General features: G+C 47.3%; 2 protein-coding genes and 1 long non-coding RNA gene across 8 annotated transcripts in view; 2 read left to right on the top strand and 1 right to left on the bottom strand.

The window, feature by feature from the left end:
• Positions 1–19,390, top strand: part of LOC125938464 (DLA class I histocompatibility antigen, A9/A9 alpha chain-like) — a 42,042-nt gene extending 22,652 nt beyond the window's left edge. The window contains exons 2-7 of the mRNA XM_049653648.1: positions 16,863–17,138; positions 17,741–18,016; positions 18,134–18,247; positions 18,679–18,711; positions 18,895–18,942; positions 19,073–19,390. Coding sequence (XP_049509605.1) covers positions 16,863–17,138; positions 17,741–18,016; positions 18,134–18,247; positions 18,679–18,711; positions 18,895–18,911 — 716 coding nt within the window. The 3' untranslated portion in view covers positions 18,912–18,942; positions 19,073–19,390. The remainder of the gene's footprint in view (positions 1–16,862; positions 17,139–17,740; positions 18,017–18,133; positions 18,248–18,678; positions 18,712–18,894; positions 18,943–19,072) is intronic.
• The window catches only part of LOC125938474 (uncharacterized), a 201,504-nt gene that overhangs the window by 21,196 nt on the left and 159,778 nt on the right, over positions 1–20,530 (bottom strand). The window contains exon 2 of the long non-coding RNA XR_007462708.1: positions 17,841–17,912. This is a non-coding gene — a long non-coding RNA (uncharacterized LOC125938474). The remainder of the gene's footprint in view (positions 1–17,840; positions 17,913–20,530) is intronic.
• Positions 16,010–20,530, top strand: part of LOC125938453 (DLA class I histocompatibility antigen, A9/A9 alpha chain-like) — a 169,111-nt gene continuing 164,590 nt past the window's right edge. For 4 of the 6 annotated variants that reach the window (XR_007462702.1, XR_007462699.1, XM_049653621.1 and 1 more), the window contains exon 1: positions 16,011–16,105. Coding sequence is in view for 3 of the 6 variants with exons in the window: in XM_049653621.1 (XP_049509578.1) it covers positions 16,024–16,105 (82 nt within the window). In the remaining 3 variants the exon portion in view is untranslated. Of the gene's footprint in view, positions 16,106–20,530 lie in introns of all 6 variants that reach the window. The other 2 variants (XR_007462700.1, XM_049653622.1) reach the window with 1 other exon arrangement.

Raw genomic sequence — 20,530 nt, 5'->3', positions numbered from 1 at the left:
TCACTATGAAGACACAGGCGGAATGTAAGTTGATGAAACAGCTGTGCCGGGCAAACTGTGACATGAAGAGGCTGATATGTTAACATCAGGAGCAAAAGAGATTTGAAAAGAGAGCACATTGCTGGAGATAAGGAGAGCCTCCTCGTGAGAAATGTAATAGAATGAGAAATGTCACAAGTGCAGACAGAAAGGAGACCAGTGGCCGCCCAGGGCTGGGGGCTGGGGTGAGAACCAGATGCAAAGGGGCATCAGGAAACTCAGGATAAGGGACCTGTTCTCTATCGTCTTACTAGTTCCATGGGTCTAAACCATTGGTGACATTCCTCTAACTGTGCATTCACACCTGGGGAATTTTATCTCATCTGAAAAACCTTAAGAAATAAAACAAAAGTAGGGAGGAAGTGGCACAGAAGAGATAAATATAAACTAGGTAAATATAAATGATGGGAAAAATTTTAGATAAATGTATTATATATAAATATAAGCTAGGAGAATTCGTTGCGAGCTCTCTGCCATGAACTACTTTTAAGTCCTGCAGGCCAGAAAGAGATGACACTAGATGTTAACTCATAAACAGAATGGAGTGATTAACAACAAAAATGGTGATAGTCTATACACATACATTTTCTTCTTAACTTCTTTTTTTCTTTTTTTTGAGCTCGGAAGTTTTTCTTTAATAATGTATGAATATTACTTCATAACAACAGAAAAGAGTTTGTAATAATTAAATCACAGAGAACCTGATTTTTAAGATAATGGATAACGTAACAGCAGCAGACAGAAATTTACTCAGAGAGAAATTTAGCACAGTATTTTTCCTCACCTGTCTTTCATGACACTGAATGTCTTCAGAAAATAATTCTAACTTAAAAAAAAAGTGTTTAGTGAAACCTAACGCTTACCGTATTTGGTTTACTGTTATTTTTTTTAATTTTAATTTTAAGTTTGTTTTTTTTTTTTAATTTTTTTTTCAACGTTTTTTATTTATTTTTGGGACAGAGAGAGACAGAGCATGAACGGGGGAGGGGCAGAGAGAGAGGGAGACACAGAATCGGAAACAGGCTCCAGGCTCCGAGCCATCAGCCCAGAGCCCGACGCGGGGCTCGAACTCACGGACCGCGAGATCGTGACCTGGCTGAAGTCGGACGCTTAACCGACTGCGCCACCCAGGCGCCCCTTAATTTTAAGTTTTTAAAACTTACATCCAAATTAGTTAGCATATAGTGCAACAATGATTTCAAGAGTAGATTCCTTAGTGCCCCTTACTCATTTAGCCCACCCCCACCCACAACCCCTCCAGTAACCCTCAGTTTGTTCTCCATATTTATGAGTCTCTTCTGTTTTGTCCCCCTCCCTGTTTTTATATTATTTTTGTTTCCCTTCCCTATGTTCATCTGTGTTGTCTCTCAAAGTCCTCATATGAGTGAAGTCATGATTTTTGTCTTTCTCTGACTGACTAATTTCACTTAGCATAATACCCTCCAGTTCCATCCATGTAGTTGCAAATGGCAAGATTTCATTGTTTTTGATTGCTGAGTAATACTCCATTGTATGTATATATCACATCTTCTTTATCCATTTATCCATGGCTAGACATTTGGGCTCTTTCCATACTTTGGCTATTGTTGATAGTGCTGCTATAAACATGGGGGTGCATGTCTCCCTTCAAAACAGCACACCTGTATCCTGTGGATAAATGCCTAGTAGTGCAATTCCTGGGTCATAGGATAATTCTATTTTTAGTTTTTTGAGGAACCTCCATACTGTTTTCCAGCGTGGCTGCAGCAGCTTGCATTCCCATCTTCTTAACTTCTTTTTTTTTTTTTTTTTTTTTTCTTCTTAACTTCTTTAAAAGATGTATGACTGTGCCAAACACTAAGTGGTACATGATATTATCTGGCTTACAATGTATGTTGGTGACACATGTAACAATACTAGCACAGAGGGGCCTAAATGAAACTCCATTCCTGTATTTACTGGATGGAGTTCAATGTTACCTTAAGTAGATTGTGAAAAGTTAAAAATGCAGGTTTCAATTCCCACAACTTCAATAAAAATTAACAGAAATAAATACAACTAGAGAGCCATTAGAATAATCAAATCATAAACAAAAACTATTTGCTTGAAACAAAGGAAGGTAGAAAGGAGGTACAAGAATGGAAAAGACATGAGACACTTCAGACACAAAGAGCAAAATGATAGACCCAAATCCTACCATGTCAGGAATCATATTAAATATAAACCAACTAAAATTCTACTCAAAAAGTTGACATTATTGGACTGCATAAATATCAAGATGGACTATACACTATGTAGAATAGAAACACTTGAACTACAAAACCAAAAATAAGTTAAAACTTAAATGGTGAAGGAATGAATATCTTATGGGAATAAAAAGCATAAGAAGTCTGAACTGTTGCATTAATCTGAAGCAAAATATGTTGTCACATAGGGAGCATCGCTAGAGACAGAGAAGGACGTTCTATAAGAATAATAGGTCAGCATCACAGCAAGACAAAGTAATGAATGGAGAAGACCCTCAGTACAGAGCTCTAAAACAGGTGACACATAAAGTGGAAGAAGGGTAAATAAATAGACAAATTAACTATTGTATTTAGAGATTGATACTCTTCTCTCGTTAATAGAACAGGTAAGGACTTGGCCATTCCATGAGCCAAAATAGACCACAGTCTGGCCCTAAATAAATGTGAAGGCAGGGAAATTATATAGTACACTCTGTAACCGCAGTGACATTAAATTAGAAATCTGTAACATGAGGATCTCTGGAAAGTCCACAAATAATTGGAAATTAGAACACACGTCAAACCCCTGAATTGTCGTGGCTTAGAGAAGCAATCACAGGGAGGTCAGAATTGTCTATACCCGAGTGACAGTGTACAGAAATGACAATATGAGGTCTGTAGATGCAACAGAAACAGAGGTTGTGATTTCACAGTTTGCAGGGACAGGAAGCCAGGCCTGAGAGACCCAGACAGCAGGTCCCTGTTTCGAGGGTGCACCAAGGGGTAGAAGAGGCAGGGCGCCAGGGTCCTGCTCTCTCCAGGTGGGGTAGGGGCCACCCTCCAGGTTCCAACTGTGGGGGGTCTGACTCCCCCTGCCCACACACACGCAGGAGCTTCCTCCCCATGTCTATCTTGGGCATGGTGTTGAGATGCATGGGTCCTGCAGGCCTGGGGAGTGGGAAGGGGACACATTTGGGTCCTGGGGGAAATGGTAGGCAGAAGCCTGGGACTGACTCATGGCTCATGTCCTTGTAGCCCCTGCGGCGTCCAGCCTCCACCCCACGTCCTGTCTCTGAGCTCCAGGAATGCAGCCTCCGTGGCCCCAGCTGCTGGGCACCTCCCTGTTGGAGGCCCTGGGGCTGTTCCTCTTGGAGGAGTGTTTCCCGTGTTCACAAGGAGAGAATGTCTCCAGGTGACACAGGGGTGGATGGCAGGTGGCTGTGAAATCTTAGCCCAGGGAGTGGGATCCGGAAACTCCAGAATTAGAACCAGGTCCCTTCGGGTGCACACACCTTGCTGCCCCTCCTCTCAGTTCCTTGCCTCTCCCTGCCTCCCCAGCAAAAGAGGGTCGTGCTCTGGAAGAAAGGGAGCCCCTTGGGGCGCCTGGGTGGCGCAGTCGGTTAAGCGTCCGACTTCAGCCAGGTCACGATCTCGCGGTCCGTGAGTTCGAGCCCCGCGTCGGGCTCTGGGCTGATGGCTCGGAGCCTGGAGCCTGTTTCCGATTCTGTGTCTCCCTCTCTCTGCCCCTCCCCCGTTCATGCTCTGTCTGTCTCTCTCTGTCCCAAAAATAAATAAAAAACGTTGAAAAAAAAATTAAAAAAAAAAAAAAAAAAAAAAGAAAGGGAGCCCCTTAACCACCTCCCCTCTCTTCTTTCCCCTTCATTCTGGAATGTTTGAACTATTCCTATTGTAAGTATGGAAAAAGGCCTAAACCTAAGTACAGTTTCTTGACCAATTACAGGGCTAAATCCTGTGTAATGACCATCAGGTGCAAAACAGAGATGTCCACCATGGCCCCACCCAGATGCCCCTGTGCCTCTTCCAGACAGAACCCCTCCTCCCTCACAAGGGTCCTAAAATGACCCTTCCCCTGACCTCTGGTCCCTGGTTCCTCCTCCTGCACTCTTGTTGGCCTTCATCCCCTAATGTCACAGTTTCCTACCTCTGCTCACCTCTCCTGGAGCTTCCCCAGGTTCCAGGTCATTACCCAGGGGAGCTCTGCCTCCTCCTCCTCCCCTTCTTGGACCACATCTTAGGAATGGACAATCCAGACTTGGTTCCCTGGAGGAGGATCCTATAGCTCTGGAAGCAGGAGCAGGAACACCTGACAGGGACTCCAGGGTCAAGGTCCCATTAGACCCCTGGGGAGAAGCCCAAAGGGCACTCGGGTTTTCTGTCATCATCCCTGTGGCCACACGGGGGTGCTGACGCTCTCCGGTTCTGCACCGCCAGGGAAGAGGACTGGGTTGAGCTGAGTCAGGCTGAGCAGGGAGGGAAGGGGGTGGGAGGGATGAAGGTGCCTTCTTAGCAGCCCTGGGGGCAGGTGCAGGGGTGGGGCAGAGAGCAGAGGAGAGGAGATTCTGGAGCCCTGTCCTGTGTCTGTAGTTTCCCTCTGTCCTCCCCACAACCCCTCTCTCCAATCCCTTGAACAACCCCAGGAAACCTGAAAAGTAGACAGTTTTTCCTCCTGGACCTAGTACTTGTCTGAGGGCTACTGTAAAAAAGAAACTGCTTCATTTTAGAATAGTTTGAGATTTACAGAGAATTACAAAGTTAGCGCAGAGTCCCTGTTCGCCCCACACTCGGTTGCCCTGTGAACACCACCCTCAACCTGATGCATTTACCACAGATGATGACGCAATACTCATGATTCCTACTACTGAACTCCACACGGGATTTGTTTTATTGGTTTTGTTTTCTCTTACAGGATCCCATCCAAGATACTACATTGAGTTAAGTCCCAATCACGTCTCCTTTGGGCTCCTCTGGCTGTGACCATTTCTCAGACTCTCATATTTTGATGACCCTGATATGTTTGAAGAGAACTTTCAGGTACATTGTAGACTATCCTTCATTGTGAATTAGGCTGCCTGAGGCTATGGGCCTGGGGAGACCACAACTGGATGGGCCATTCTCAATACAACATATCAAGAGCATACAGTGATCACTTGGTTATCACTGATGAAGTTAACCTTCACCCCCTGGCTAAGGTCGTCTTGCCCAGATTCTCCCCGTGAAGTTCCTCTTTATGCTTTGTCCCTTTGCATGAAGTAGTGTTGGAAGGAAGTCAGGATGTGCAGCCCAGAGATACAGGCTGTGCCACTATGAGAATGTGCGTGCAGGTTGTTGTGCAGACATGAGTTCCCTAATGAGTTGGGTAAACACCTCAGAGAGGGATCAGCAGCTCCCATGCTTAGTCTGTGTTTGGCTTTATAAGAAGCTGCTGACTGACACCCACAGTGACTGTGCTACTTTGTATTCCTGCCATTAGTGACTGAGGCTTTCTGTTGCTCCTAGTCAGCACTCGATATTATCAGTGTTTGGATTCCCGCCATTGTGATAGGAGTGCGATGGCAGATCACTGTTGTTCCCTTTGCATTTCCCCAATGACACCTGCTGTTGAGCACCTTCTCATGTGCTTATTCGCCAGGAATATATGTTCTTGGTGATCTGTCTGCTCAGATGTTTGCTCATTAAAAATTTTATTTATTTATTTATTTTTGAGAAAGAGAGAGAGACAGAGCATGAGTGGGGGAGGAGCAGAGAGAGAGGGAGACACAGAATCTGAAGCTGGCTCCAGGCTCTGAGCTGTCAGCACAGAGCCCCACACGGGGCTTGAACCCAAAAGCTATGAGATCGTGACCTGCATCAAAGTTGGAGACTCAACCGACTGAGCCACCCAGGCGCCCTAGCTTTTGCTCATTTTTTTAATGACTTGTTTACTTATTATTGCTTTTTGAGAGCTATATGGGTATTCTGGGTTATCTGGGAGGCTAAGTTGGTTAAGCATCCAACTATGACTCAGGTCATGATCTTGCAGTTCATGAGTTTGAGCCCCCCATCAGTCTCTGAGCTGACAGCTCAGAGCCTGGAGCCTGCTTCGGGTTCTGTGTCTCCCTCTCTCTCTCTGCTGTCTCCTGCTAGTACTCTGTCTCTCGCTTTCTCAAAAATAAGTAAAACATTAAAGAAAAGAGTTTTATGGGTTTATCAGTTTTATTCTAAAGCAACGCCTTTATCAGATATGTGATTTGCAAATATCATCTCCCAGTCTCTGGCCTGAGCTTCTTACTGATGTAACAGTAGACACATATGCACGGATGTATATTTTGGGTAGGAGAAAGGAGAAATGGCTCACTGTGATGGATTTTGGGTACAGAACTTGGGTGATGGGGGAAGAGGGGTTACCATGTGACTTCTTTATTTTTGGATGTTTGTGATTATCTACTGGATTCTCTCGTATGTGCTGGAGTGATGTTTTCAAAAACTAAACTAGTTTAAAATCCCTAACACTTGACAGATCATCCTCAGATCATTAAATAAGACTTGCGTTCTGATCTTCTACTTTAGGACCAATCATCTTTTCACTGAACTATTTCGCCTTTGAAATTCCATTTCTGAAGCAGGTGGGCTAGATTGTGTGGACAAATGCTCCCATGAGAATAGCTTAAAATGCCATGTAACATACAAAAACCATCATCTAGAAAGCATTAACACTGACAAGATGAGGGTCCTAGGTGGCTCAGTCGGTTGAGCGTCTGACTTCAGCCCAGGTTTTGATGTCACGGTTTCTGAGTTCGAGCCCCGCATTGGGCCCTCTGCTGACATTTTGGAGCCTGGAGCCTGCTTCAAGTTCGGTCTCTCTGCTCCTCCCCGACTCACGCTCTGTCTCTGTATCTCAAAAACGAATAAACATTTTTAAAAAACCTGACAAGATAGTAATAAATGAATAAAGAGGCACACCCCAAAAGGAAGACAAAGATACTGCTTGCCCCCATCCCCCCACCCCCAGAGAAGGGGGTCCTGAGAAATGGAGCAAAGTCTCTGTGAGTCCCCTGCCCAGGGCACACACAAGCAGGCCCAGCCCTCCCAGCTCTGTGGCCTGAGCTGCTGACTTTCCTACCATCTCCTTCTTTTTTAAAATGTAAAGAAACATGTATAAACTGATTAGGATGTGTATGTATGATGTACAATATATATGATGTGATGTATATTCCCTGTAGAAAAATTATAAAATGAGAAAAGCAAATGATGAGAATTAAAAAGGATGGTAATTCTCACACCTGAGCTACTTTGTTGCGTTTTCTTCTAGTCTATTATAGATGCTCCTAGTGCTGGAATTCTCTCTCTCTAAGGCAATGAGCACAGAGCTCAGGGGCCCCAGCCCTGCTGTCTCCAGATGCCATTTCCCCAGTCAGCTCACTGTCCCCCTCCTGAGAGGGCTGCTTTGCACTTCCTCCCCCCTCTTCAGTCTCCTGCACCCCTTCCTGCCCCCCTTCCTGAGATGATGAATTCCTTTGTTTCTCACTCAGAAAGAAGGACTCAGGTGAGAACAGCACAGTCCTCCCTCCCCTCCCCCACATCGGCACCTGTGTCCTCACCTTCTAAGTGATGGTGGAAGTGCCCCTCCTGTCTCAGGCTGCCCCTCCATTTGGGCACCTGCATCATCCATTTCCCCTCTCTACAGGCTCAGTCATTCCTCATACGAACATGCTGTCTTATTTGTATGAAGCAACATTAAATAAATCAAAACAAAATCATCCTATAAAAATCCAACCCTTGCTTCCATGACTCCACTAACTCCGGCCCCACCTCTATGGCCTCCGTGCAGAACTTCCCTGACTCTGTTTGTCACCCACCATGTTGTCTTTAGCAAATGGATAGACACAGAGTTTTAAAAAGTCTAATACTTCTGCAGTACTTGAGGTCAAGTCAGGTGTCCCCAATCTTCCATGCCCCCCCTATCCTGAATCTCCGAGATCACCTGCATTAGTTGTGTCAGCTGATTCTCTGATTATTGCTTCTGTGCCTCTAAATAACCTGCTTCTTGCACCTATTCTCTGGTTTTCAGGTTTATGCATCATCTTTACTGAATTTGCTCTTTCATACTCTCCCATATGCCCCGTATAATTATTTTATAACTTTGATTAGCTCAGTGTGCACTGTTTGCATTTGTATGACCGTGAAATGCTACTCACAACTGAGCATTTAGTAGACTATGATTACTTTACCTTTCCTGACTCATCTTATTATTTTCCCGGAGTAAATACATATCTTATCCTTCATTTGCTTAGTGTCTGTTGTTCTCATTTAAATCCTTCCCAAGCTCCCCCGGGTAAATCTTCATGAATCTATTCAAGCCCATCCACTATTCCACCTCATGTCTGTGCAGATGCCCATCCTGCAGCCCTCAGTCCTGCCCCATGTGGACGGGATGCCTGCACACCTGGGGCAGGGCCGACAGCCGGATCCCCTGAGCTCAGCCTGGGTGCCCTCTGCCTCTCTCCTTCTGGCCCCCTGTTGCCTGGATCCCATGTGCTCCCTTTTGCTTTTCTCCATCATTTTCCCCTTTGCCTAGTGGTATCCCATGGAGGGAACGTGGAAAGTAGACACTGACACTCTAAACACCTGACGTGCCTTTGGGCTACCCTCACCCTGATTCCCACGGTGATGGGATAGAGACTCTGTCCTGGACACAGTTGTCCTCGGGATTTGGGGACCGTGGGTCATGTCTCCCAGCTGCCAGTTCTGTGTTGTTGTGTCTGGAGTTTCCGAGGTGTCTGCTCCTCTACCCTCCTCCTGACATTTCATTGTGACGTGTCTTCGTGTGGGTCTCTTGTCATCCACTCTAGTTAAGAACTTGGGTAGGACTTTCAACATATGCGTTGCTCCCTGTCAACTCTGAGAAATATTCTTGAAATTTTTGGAAACAAATTTTAAGAACCAAACAGGTCTTCTCTCCTGCTGCCTTCACCTCCCAACTGTACTACTTTGGGGAAATACAAATGTAATCATCCACTTTATCGACTAAATTATTCATTTCTAGAGTCATCGTTTTAACTCCCAAGAACTCTTTCTTCCTCTAGGGTTGTTCACCAGTGTGTGTGGTTCCGATTCTGTTCCATATGCCATATGCCTCTTACACTCTGTAGAATGATTGATTCTAATGACTGGGGACCCGTTAGGTCTCCTGTCATCTGTCCTCGGGACATCCTGATCTTTCTCCACACACACTCACCTCAGGAGTGACTTACATTTTCTTGTCATTTCTGCTAATGCCCACCTCCCACAGGACAGTGCCAGCGTCGTGTCACCAGGGGCTCACGCTTGTTCTTCATTTTACATCTGGAGTCAGCTGACCCTGAGTCACTGGAGGCCTTGAGATGTACATGGGATGATGGGCTTTAGTTTGATTTGTGCAGGTAAGTCACACTGCCTCTTAATGTCCTCTTAGTCTCTGAACCTAGCAGCATCCCATTGCAGAACACTCTGGAACATTGCAACAGTTCACTTGCATGGAGTGCACACTCATACCCACCTCCTGATGGACAGAGAACCAAAGAAAGACAAGTCGACAAAGCCTCTGAGTGCAAACGTTCTGGATTGAACCCTGGTTCCACTACCTTCTTATCCTCCCTGAGTCTCCCTTTCCCTGTGTGTACAAAGGGATCCCCTAGAGGGTGCTCATAGGTTTGCTTTGATGATTAACTTTGACCCTCTGTGTACATCACATGGGGATAATGCCTGAGAAGTATTCCACTACTTATACTTATCGTTATCATATTGATTATAGCACTTAGATATAGTTCCATTCTTTGTTTTTATAAGCCACAATTCAAGAAGCATCCCTAAAAATATAGTTTTGAAGTTTTTAATGTTTATTTATTTTTGAGAGATAGTGAGTGGGGGAGGAGCAGAGAGAGAAAGAGACACAGAATCCTAAGCAGGCTCCAGTCTCCAAGCTAACAGCACAGAGCCTGACGCAGGGCATGAAATCAAGAACCTTGAGATCATGACCTAAGCCGAAGTTGGATACTTAACCAACTGAGCCACCCAGGCGCACCCTTGCAAATAAATTTTTGAGAACATACGTGATTATCTCCTTAGGATAAACTCCTAAAAGAAATGCACCTGGGTGGATCAGTCGGTTAAGCATCAGACCATTGATTTCAGTTCAGGTCACGATCTCCGGGTTCCTGAGATCCAGCTTGGCATCAGACTGCTTGGGATTCTCTCACTCCTCTCTCTCTGCTCCTCTCCCCACTCCTGCATGCACTCTTTCTCACTTTTTATCAAAATAAATAAATAAATATATTTTTTAGAAAAGGATAAATTCCTAAAAGAGAATGTCTATGTCACAGTACAGGTACATTTAAATTGTGGAGATATTTTTCAGAATGTTTATTCACATTTTTTATTCCACGTCTCATTTTGTTTATGTGTATTTATTGCCAATATATGTGTGTGACATTTTTGTCTTCCTTTGCATACTGTTCTCTAATATTTCCAATTGTCTTTTTCTTTTTTATTTTCTTATTATTTGATTGCAGTTTACACACACTATTCCATTCCTTTCAGGTTTATAACATAGTGATTCGTCATATAATCCAATAATTGCACTCTTGGGTATTTACCCAAAAAAATGAAAACACCAATTCTTTTTTTTTTTTTTTTAGTTTATTTATTTATATTGGGAGAAAAGGGGGGTACACAAGGAGGGGGGGGGGGGGGGGGGGAGAGACAGGGAAAGGGAGGGAGAGAGACAGAATCCCAAGCAGACTCACTGTTGTCAGCCCAGAGCCTGATGTGGGGCTTCAACTCACAAAATATGAGTGGGCATGTCCATGCTACGGAGCATATGTAGACATTGAGAAGCTATTTCCAAATCAGAAATGATTTTTGTTTCACTGAATTTTGAAACATATAGAAATAGGAGCCCAAGGAAGTTTTTCTACTTTTCAGTTTTTCCTGTATCACTATCATGGGGCTGGAGGACGAGGCGCACAGGGACACAGACACCTCAGCAATGCACGAGCTCCTGAGCTCTCCTCTCCTGCAATCCTGCCTCACCCCTGAGCCTGACCGCTGTGGAGTCCAGGGCTGCTCAGAAACCTCATCTTGTCCCCACTGATGCCCAGGCTTCTGCTCAGACATCTCCACTTGGCTTACAGCCCAGACCCCACTCAGGCTTCTCAGTCAGAATGCACCTGAGAGCAGAGCAGTAGGGGTGTCCCCTTACCTTCCACCCCATGTGCGGCCACAGGACTAAGGAGAGAAGACCCAGCTGTCTTTCTCCTGCTCAGCCAGACCATCCCTAGGGTCTCCTTCAGCTCCAGCACCTGGACAGGGACCTGGACACCAGGAGGCGCCCTCATCCCAGATGATGTTCAGTGAGTGAAGTTTTTCCAAAAGCCACACTAACCAACTTGTATGCTCTCAGAGACAAATGGCTAAGGAAGATGTGTTGTATATACACATACATATAAATATGTGCTGCCACTTGTGACAACATGGATGGACAAATAGGGTAGAATGTCTGCTAAGGGAAATAAATCAGACTGAGAAAGACAAGTACCATATGAGTTCACTCATATGTGGAGTCTAAAACAACAACAACAACAAATGAATAAAGAAACAAACAGCAGAATAAGACACATAAATACAGAGAACAAACTTATGATTGCCAGAGGGAAGGGGGTTGGGAGGATGGGCACCAGGGTAAGGGGAGTGGGAGACACAAGCTCCAGTTATGGAAGGAACAGGTCATAGGAATAAAAGGCACAGGACAGGGAATATTGTCAGTGAGACTGTAACATCATTGTGTGGTGACACATGGAAGCTACACTGTGGTGAGCACAGGATGGTGTAGATACAAGGTGAAGCCCCCTGGGTGGATTAGTAGGTTCTCAGGTCATGATCCCATGGTCATGGGATCCATCCCTGCAGGGACTGAGGGATTGAGCCTGCTCAAGATTGTCTCTCTCTCTCTCTCTCTCTCTCTCTCTCTCTCTCTTTCTGTCTTTGCCTCTCTTCTCAGCTCTTGCTGTCTCTTTCTCAAAGAAAAAAACGTATACAGAAGTTGAGTCACTATGTTGTACACACGAAATAAAAGTAATCTTGTGGTACCTGGGTGGCTCAGTCGGTTAAGTATCCGACTTTGGGTCAGGTCCTGATCTCATGGTTTGTGAGTTCAAGCCTTGTGTTGGGCTCTGTGCAGACAGCTTAGAGCCTGGAGCCTGCTTCAGATTCTGTGTCTCCCTCTTTCTTTCTGCCCTGCCCTGCTCATGCTCTATCTATTTCAAAAATAAATAAACTTAAAAAACAAGTAATCTTGTGTGTCAGCTATACTCAAATTTAAAATATTTTTTAAAAGAAATTAATTAGGAAGAATACACTGTAAGGGTACCTGGGTGAGTCAGTCAGTTGGGCATCCAACTTTTGATTTCAGCTTAGGTCATCTATGATTTCCTGGTTCATGGATGGGAGATGTGCATCAGACTCTGAGAATGGGTGCATCCTCTCTCATGCGTGCAACTGCAGATAAAACATACAGTTACAATAAGGCATAGAAAGGCTAAGTGAGACTGGCAGAAACACAGACCCCTAAATGTGCAGGTTTTTGTGTGGAGTGTGGGGTCAGAGAAGAGGCTGGGGTGCAAGAAAGACAATTAATTGGATGAGAGTGGAAAGAGATCCCACATGGAAATAAACACAACATCCCAACAAGGTATCAAGATCTGGGTGCATAAACTTGTCAGGCACCCATTAGGCATCAGGCACCATTGCCTGCACTATATGGTTCAAGACAAAGTCTCTAAGGAACAAGGAGACTCTGAAGAGTTGGAGGAACCAATTTCATGAGATCAATACTCACTGGAGGAGGAAATACCCATCTCATCAGGCAGCTCACTACTACTGACCTCAGTGTGACCCTGTACATCACTGAGGATCTTGGCATTGTTTTCACTTTACACAAACGTGATGGACAATCCCTTAGGGCAACTGGCCTGCACAGGCCTCCTGGAAGGGGACAGAGGGTAGCACTGGGAAGACCCCAAAATAGGAAGACACCCAAAGGAGGGACGAAGGTGTACAGTATGAAGACATAGGAAATCAAGGGGTGGGAGGGGACACTGGGATGCCCGTGTGAGTGTGCAGTTTACCCGATGCAGGTAGGGGTGGGAATCCTCAGGCAGGTAGTAGTTGATGGCAGTGTTCATCTGCTACTGTCCATGCCTCGGCCACATAGGTTGGCAGCCACAAGATTTTATCGAAGATCTTTAAACTACTGACAGCAAGAAAGCCTTTGTCAGAAAGGCAATTAGAAAAATGTTCATATTCCATTCTCCCTGTGGTCTCATTTTCTCCCAAGGACACAAAACATTTTTGCATCTCTGACTCACCTCTCCTCCTGGGACATCTCTCGGGGGATGGCAATGGCTGGAAAGTTCTGCTCCACCAGGAGCTGGGCCAGGGTCATGCAACACTGCACAGATTTCACAAAGATCTCACCTGTGTGTGGAGAGTAGGGGGATGTGGGCCCAAAGGTGTGTGTGTGGAGGGGAGAGAGACAATGTGCCAGAGTGGGAGATTTCAGGAAGTACACCCTCTGCATGAATCCCACTAAGTCCCTCTTATTCCTCACTACATGATTCTTTTTTTGCTCTCAGTATAACTTACTCTTCCTTTTTCTCCTCTGGTGCTGATTTTCCTGAGAAGATTGGCCTCTGAAGATAGAGACCAGTAACCAAATTTGGCAGACATGTTAGGAGACAGGAATGAGGTACTCCATGAAAAAGGGCTAAATACTTGAACTAGGGTCTGGAACAAACAATATTCCTGCTATGAAACATTAAAGCTAAAACCTACCCTAAATCTGGGAGTAGTTTTAGTGTGAATAAGTTACACAGTCGGTAAGCTGAGAGAATGCTTCTCCTCAGGGAGTGATACAAGAAGAAATAAACACATAAGAACACTAATGGGGCCAATGTGTAAAGATATTTAAGAATTTAAAAGTCCTTCCAGATTTTTAAAAAGTTATTTTTACTTATAGTGAGACACAGAGACAATGAGTATGAGCAGGGGAGGGGTAGAGACAGAGACAGAGAGATCAAGAGAGAGAATCCCAAGCAGGCTCTACACTGTCAGCACAGAGCCTGACACAGGGCTCCATCTCACAAACCATGAGATCAGGAGTCCGACCGTTAACCGACTGAGCCACCCAGGCTCCCAAAACACAAATTCTTTAATTATTATTATTTGGTTGTATCTATTTTAAAACACAGAATTGAAGACAGAAGAAACAGCAGCCCCCACATCAGGAACTGGTCTGACAATGACACCACTGGGCCATATTATAATCCTGTGGAACATGAGCCAGTCATCTCACAGAACATCAACATACAAGGACACTGTGAAACCATGACATTACTTTGTCTAATTACAGACAAAAACAAGGCACTGTACAACCCACAAAATATTAAACATCTCCCTATGCTGGTTAATGTGAGCTATCGCTGCTTTTTTACCCTTTTTTCCCCCTCAAGTTTTTATTTAAATTCCAGTTAGTTAACATACTGTGTATTATTAGTTTCAAGAGTGATTCATCACTTACATACAACACTCAGCGCTCATCACAACAAGTCCCTGCTTAGTACCCATCACCCAATGTAGCCCATCCCATTTAACCTATGATCCACCCAAAATCTTGACAGCTTCTCGGTACTGACCACCTTTTCAGTTGGGATTTGTGGTAATATTAAAACAAACGACTTTCTTTAAATTTTTTTTTAATGTTTATTCATTTTCTAGAGGAAGAGAAAGACAGAGTGCAAGCGGGGGTGTGGCAGAGAGAAAGGGAGACAGAATCCTCAGCAGGCTCCAGGCTCCGAGCTGTTAGCACAGCTGATGAGGGGCTAGAACTCATGAACCACAGGATCATGACATGAGCCGAAGCTGGATGCTTAACGAACTGAGCCAGGCAGGCACCCCAAAACAAATGACTTTGTGATAATTCGATTCCACTCTAATCAACGCCAGAACACCTATATTACTAAGTGAAACAACACACAACACATTACTTAAAAACAATTGTGCATTAGCACAAGATCCATTCCATGTGTAGATGGGCCTATGGATTGAATGTAACACAGAAGGAGACAGTCAATGATACCGGTTCAGGTTCCAGTTTCAAATAACCTCAGAGAAAGTACAACTTGTGTAGTTTTAATATAGATCAAAGACGAATACCCATAATTATCTGAAAACGATATGAAACATACTATTCTCCTATATTTGGTCAAGGACGTAAATTTTCTTCATATACTTCAGCCAAAACAACACAATAGATGCAGAAGCAAATCTGAACATCTAGTGGTCTTCTAATGAGACAGACAAGAAAGTGACTTGCAAGAATGTAAAATAAAGCAAAATCCACTCTTTTCACTGCCTTGTTTATTTGGAAAAATTATTTTTCATAAAAAAACATATTGCTGTTTTCATATGATGGTAAATGAATTAATAAATATTTAATTCTGTTTTGTTCCTACTATGGTAAATATGGATAGATATAACCCACAGACACACAATTATCCCTGGGATTCTCACTAATTTGTAAGACTCTATAGATATCCTGAGAACAAAATGTTGGAGAATAACAGCTCCTGGACCAAGACTCGGGGAGACAGTGTGACAAAGAGAGTTCTGTGCAGTAGGTGAGGCGTCCAGGCCAAGTCCCAGGTCCCGGCCTGCTTCTCAGGGTCTCTGCCCCCGGTTAGTGTCGGGGACGGGGAAGCCCAGTGGTGGGGAGCCCCCAACTGCCCTGGTTTCACTTCTCCAGGTCACGACCTGTGTCAGCTCCTTCTGCCTGGATACTAATGATGCAGCCCTGGTTCACACTATTAGTGTCCAGTTTCCGGAGAAGCCAATCAGCGGCACCGCGGTTCCGGGTCATAAAGTCTCAGCACCCGCCCCTGGTACCAGCTGCGACTCACATTCTCTCCGGATGCCGAGGATGGGGTTCGTCATGCCCCGAACCCTCCTCCTGCTGCTGTCGGAGGCCCTGGCCGTGACCCAGACCTGGGCGGGTGAGTGCGGGGTCAGGAGTAAAGGGCCTCTGCGGGGCAGGAGCGAGGAGACCGCCCAGCGGGGACGCGGGACCCACAGGGAAGGTGCCTGTCCTCCGCCCCCACCCCAGACCCCCACCCGCCTCCAAGCCCGCCCTAGCCTGCCCTCCCCGACCCCTCCCGGACTCCGCCCTGCTCTCCCCAACTCGGGTCCCCCTCCCCCTGCCCTCCTGGCCGCCTCCCCCTGGCACCCGGGCCCCGCGCGGGGAGGAGGGTCCGGCGGGGTCTCAGCTCCTCCGCGCCCGCAGGCTCCCACTCCCTGAGGTATTTCTACACCGCGGTGTCCCGGCCCGGCCGCGGGGAGCCCCGCTTCATCTCCGTGGGCTACGTGGACGACACGCAGTTCGTGCGGTTCGACAGCGACGCCCCAAATCCCAGGGAAGAGCCGCGGGCGCCGTGGATGGAGCAGGAGGGGCCGGAGTATTGGGACGAGCAGACGCGGATGGTCAAGGACCACGCCCAGACTTTCCGACTGAGCCTGAACAACCTGCGCGGCTACTACAATCAGACCGTGTCGGGTGAGCGGACCCGAGTCCAGGGCACTACCCCCATCCCTACGGACGGGCTGGGGTCGCCCCGAGTCTCTGGGTCTGAGCACAGCGGCGAGGTCACAGGACCCCTGTCCCCCGACACCGAGAAGAGCCCGCACGAGCTTTTAGGCGGGTTTACTTTCGGTTTCACCTTAATCACTGCTGTTCTGGGGGCGGGGCGGGGACAGGGTCACACAGCATCCAGAGAATGCATGGCTGTGACATCGGGCCTGACGGCCGCCTCCTCCGCAGGTACAGTCAGGACGCCTACGACGGCGAGGATTACATCGCCCTGAACGAGGACTTGCGCTCCTGGACCGCGGCGGACACCGCGGCGCCGATCACACGCCGCAAGTGGGAGGTGGCCGATGAGGCGGAGCGCTGGAGGAACTACCTGGAGGGCACATGCGTGGAGGGGCTCCCCAAATACCTGGAGATGGGGAAGGAGACGTTGCTGCGCGCAGGTACCGGGACCGCTGGGCCTCCCCGATGGCCCCTCCACTGGGGCTGGCTTCCCACGAGGAAGGAAAAATGGACTCAGTGTCAGAACAGCGCCCCTCCCACGGGTGGGAAGAGGGACATCCGCCTCGGTGTTCATATTCCTGCTAGAGTGACTCACCTAGAGGGCGCTTTTCTCTCAAGGACAGACGGAATCCACTGTTCCCAGCAGGGACTCAGGTTGAGACCATCCCTGAAATAACCCATCAGCAGTTCCCTCTGACCCTGGCAGCCACCTTGTGAACCCTGACCTTCCCTCTCAAGGCCTTGTTCTCCCTGAGAACATGTTTGGAGATCTGAGTCTGGGTATTCTGAGTCATTCACCCTCCACCACAGTCAGGACCACAGTGTGTTCCCCACTTTAGATCTGCAGCCTCCCACCCGGGCTCTCTCCCTGATTCCAGAACTTAACAAGGATCAGGAGATCCCAAAGGCTAGACTTCTCTCTGGGTTTTGTTTCTTCCATCCAAACAGTGGTCCTGTCTACCTCAGGATGGTCATGTGGATGCAGTTTCAGTGGCCCATAAAGCTAAACCACAGTGTGGATTCTCTGTTTCTTCTTCCTCAGAATCTCCCAAAACACACGTGACCCGCCACCAGATCTCTGACCGTGAGGTGACCCTGAGGTGCTGGGCCCTGGGCTTCTACCCTGCGGAGATCACCCTGACCTGGCAGCGTGATGGGCAGGACCACACCCAGGACGCAGAGCTTGTGGAGACCAGGCCTGCGGGAGATGGGACCTTCCAGAAGTGGGCGGCTGTGGTGGTGCCTTCTGGAGAGGAGCAGAGATACATGTGCCATGTGCAGCACGAGGGGCTGCCCAAACCCATCACCCTGAGATGGGGTAAGGAGGGTTTGGGGTAGAGCCCCGTGTCAGGGAAAGCAGGGCCCTTCTGGAGAATTTCACAGAGTCATGACTGAAGCTGGATGTCTCTGCCCCTCACCTTCCTTCCCTTTCCAGAGCCATCCTCTCAGCCCTCCATCCCCATGTGGTGCATCCCCAGCATTGTTGCTGTGGTTGTCCTTGTGGTCATTGTGGTGGTTGGAGCTGTGATCTGGAGGAAGAAGTTCTCAGGTAGGAACAGAGTGGGGGGATCTGAGTCTCTAGTCCCCTTGGGGAGTTTCGTAGGTAGCACCTTGTCCTGCCTGGTTCCTGGGAAATACCATCCGCACACATGTAGCTGCCCACTCTGGAGCCATTACTAACATTCACTCTGTAGCAAAGCACTTGGAAAATGAAGGACAGATTTTCACTTGGTAGTTCTGCTGATGGGGACCTGATTCCTAGCAGTGACAGGACAGAGAGGAAGGTCCCTGTTCAGGACAGACCTCCAGCAAGTCAGGTGGTCCTGTGACCCCACAACTCTTTCTTGATGTGTCCCAATCCTGTCCTAGGTGTTTAGTCAGAACTCTGGAAACTTCATTTTGGACCAGGACTAGGAGGTTGCTCTAGGATCCCATGGTCCACTTGTCCCAGGTCTCTAACATGATATTTTCTTCCCACAGGAGGAAAAGGACCGAGCTACTCTCACGCTGCACGTAAGTATGGAGAGGATGATCCCTGAAACCCTGGGATAGTGTAGACAGGACCTCATAGGGAGGTCCCTGCGACACCCTCCCAGGGTGGGGGGGATCCCCCCCCCCCCCCCCCCCGCCACTATAAGCTCCTCCTTTAGTCTCATCTCCTGTGGTTCTGATCACGTCCTGTTTGTTCTACCCCAGGTGATAACAGCGCCTAGGGCTCTGATTCGTTTCTAATGGCTCCTAAAGGTAAGACTCTGGACGGCCTGAAGCGAGGAGGGGTGGGGGCACTAAGGATACTTTGACATGCGGGGGGCTGTTGAGAAATTGGCTCTTATGTGACTGACTTAAATCTGTTAATGATTAATTTTTTCCACAGTGTGAGACCCACTGCCTGTGGTGCACTGAGCGATGCAGGATCTGTTCACACCCCCACTTAGTGACATCGAGATCCCCTGACTTCCTGCAGATGGTGTCAGAATGTGTCTGCGTTCCCATTAGCATATTGTGAGGACACAGGAGACTGCCCCCCCCCCCCCCGCCCACCATGACCCCTCCCCATACTGATTCCTGTTCCCTTTCTGATCTGCTTTCTTATTCCAGCAGAGGTAGGGCTGGACCGTCTCCATCCCCGTCTTCATTTCATGTTGGTCAGAGTATTGTTGCCTTACTTCCCCACTGAAAATGAGAATCCAGATATGAATTGTGTTTTGTAATTCTTGGCATGTGGGGATGATGAGATAATAAAAGAGAGGATTTGTAAAGTTGAAGTAGAAAAGAAATGAAAGCACTGAGAACCTTCAGAACCTGTGTTTTTGCTGTACTGAGTCTGGTGCAGGTGGGGACAGGAGAGAACTGTGAGGAGCCGAGCGGGGACAGGGCCTGTGTCCAGTTGGTGCTCAAGCACCATTGGTGTGACGTGCTCACTCCTCAGCTGGGTCATGTCTCTGCTCCTTGTCCTTGTCCCTTCTGTGGATACTTGTCTCACCAGGACCTGTGATCATAGGGGCTTGGATGTCACCTGTCACCAGGACCTTGGGCAGCAAATGATTCCTGTGACTGGGTCAGCCCAGGCTCCATCCTGGGTTGAGCCCTCAGCCCCATCTTTTGGGTGTTTTTTTTTACCCTGTTTCTGTGGAGCATCAGGCCTGTTCTTGCTCTTGTGTCCGAGTTCCTGTCTCATTCTTCCCAGGTGACCCTGGCAGTTACATCACCAAGAGTCTTTTCGACTGACATTCCCACAGACCTAGGTGTGCTCTGCACACAGGAGTCTCTGGGGTTTGGAGAGATGAATTTTCAGTCATCCTTCCCTTCTCCTCCCTCTAGAGCTGTCTTCTGGATTATTCTTTAGATTCTGGAGGTAGAGAGGAATCTGAGAGTTTCTCATCCTTTTTCAACTTCAGTTAGTTTCTACCTTCCCTCCCTCTCTATGCCCTTTCCCTGCCCTTAGTTTAGTGATGCTGGTGTGGCTCCCATCCAAGTTCATGGATTTATAAAGCAGGGTCTAATGTAAACTTCTATTTGGTTGTGGAGAAAGGGCCCACTAGAGCCTAAGTACAGTGTTTCTGAAGACAGAACTGTAATTCTGTGCTGTGCTGTGCTGTGCTGTGCAGGGGAAACGCTGTGGGAGGGGGGAGCTCAGCAGAAAAAGGGAAGGAGGAGCAGCCCTGGGGGAAAAGTAGAGGTGGCACTGATGGTGAGGTGGGGGCACTTTGTGCGGGAGCTGCCACGGACGGGCTGTGCCTGAGACTCATCCAGAAGACAGAGGTCCTCTCCGCTGACCAATCGTTCCACTGATAATGCCGTGTGCCACGTACAGGACCTGCTATTTTTTTCA

This window comes from Panthera uncia (genome assembly GCF_023721935.1).
Source record: "Panthera uncia isolate 11264 chromosome B2 unlocalized genomic scaffold, Puncia_PCG_1.0 HiC_scaffold_24, whole genome shotgun sequence".
Classification (NCBI taxonomy): Eukaryota; Metazoa; Chordata; class Mammalia; order Carnivora; family Felidae; genus Panthera; species Panthera uncia.
The sequence above is the reverse complement of the archived record's forward strand: the minus strand, read 5'-3'. Positions and strand labels throughout refer to the sequence as shown.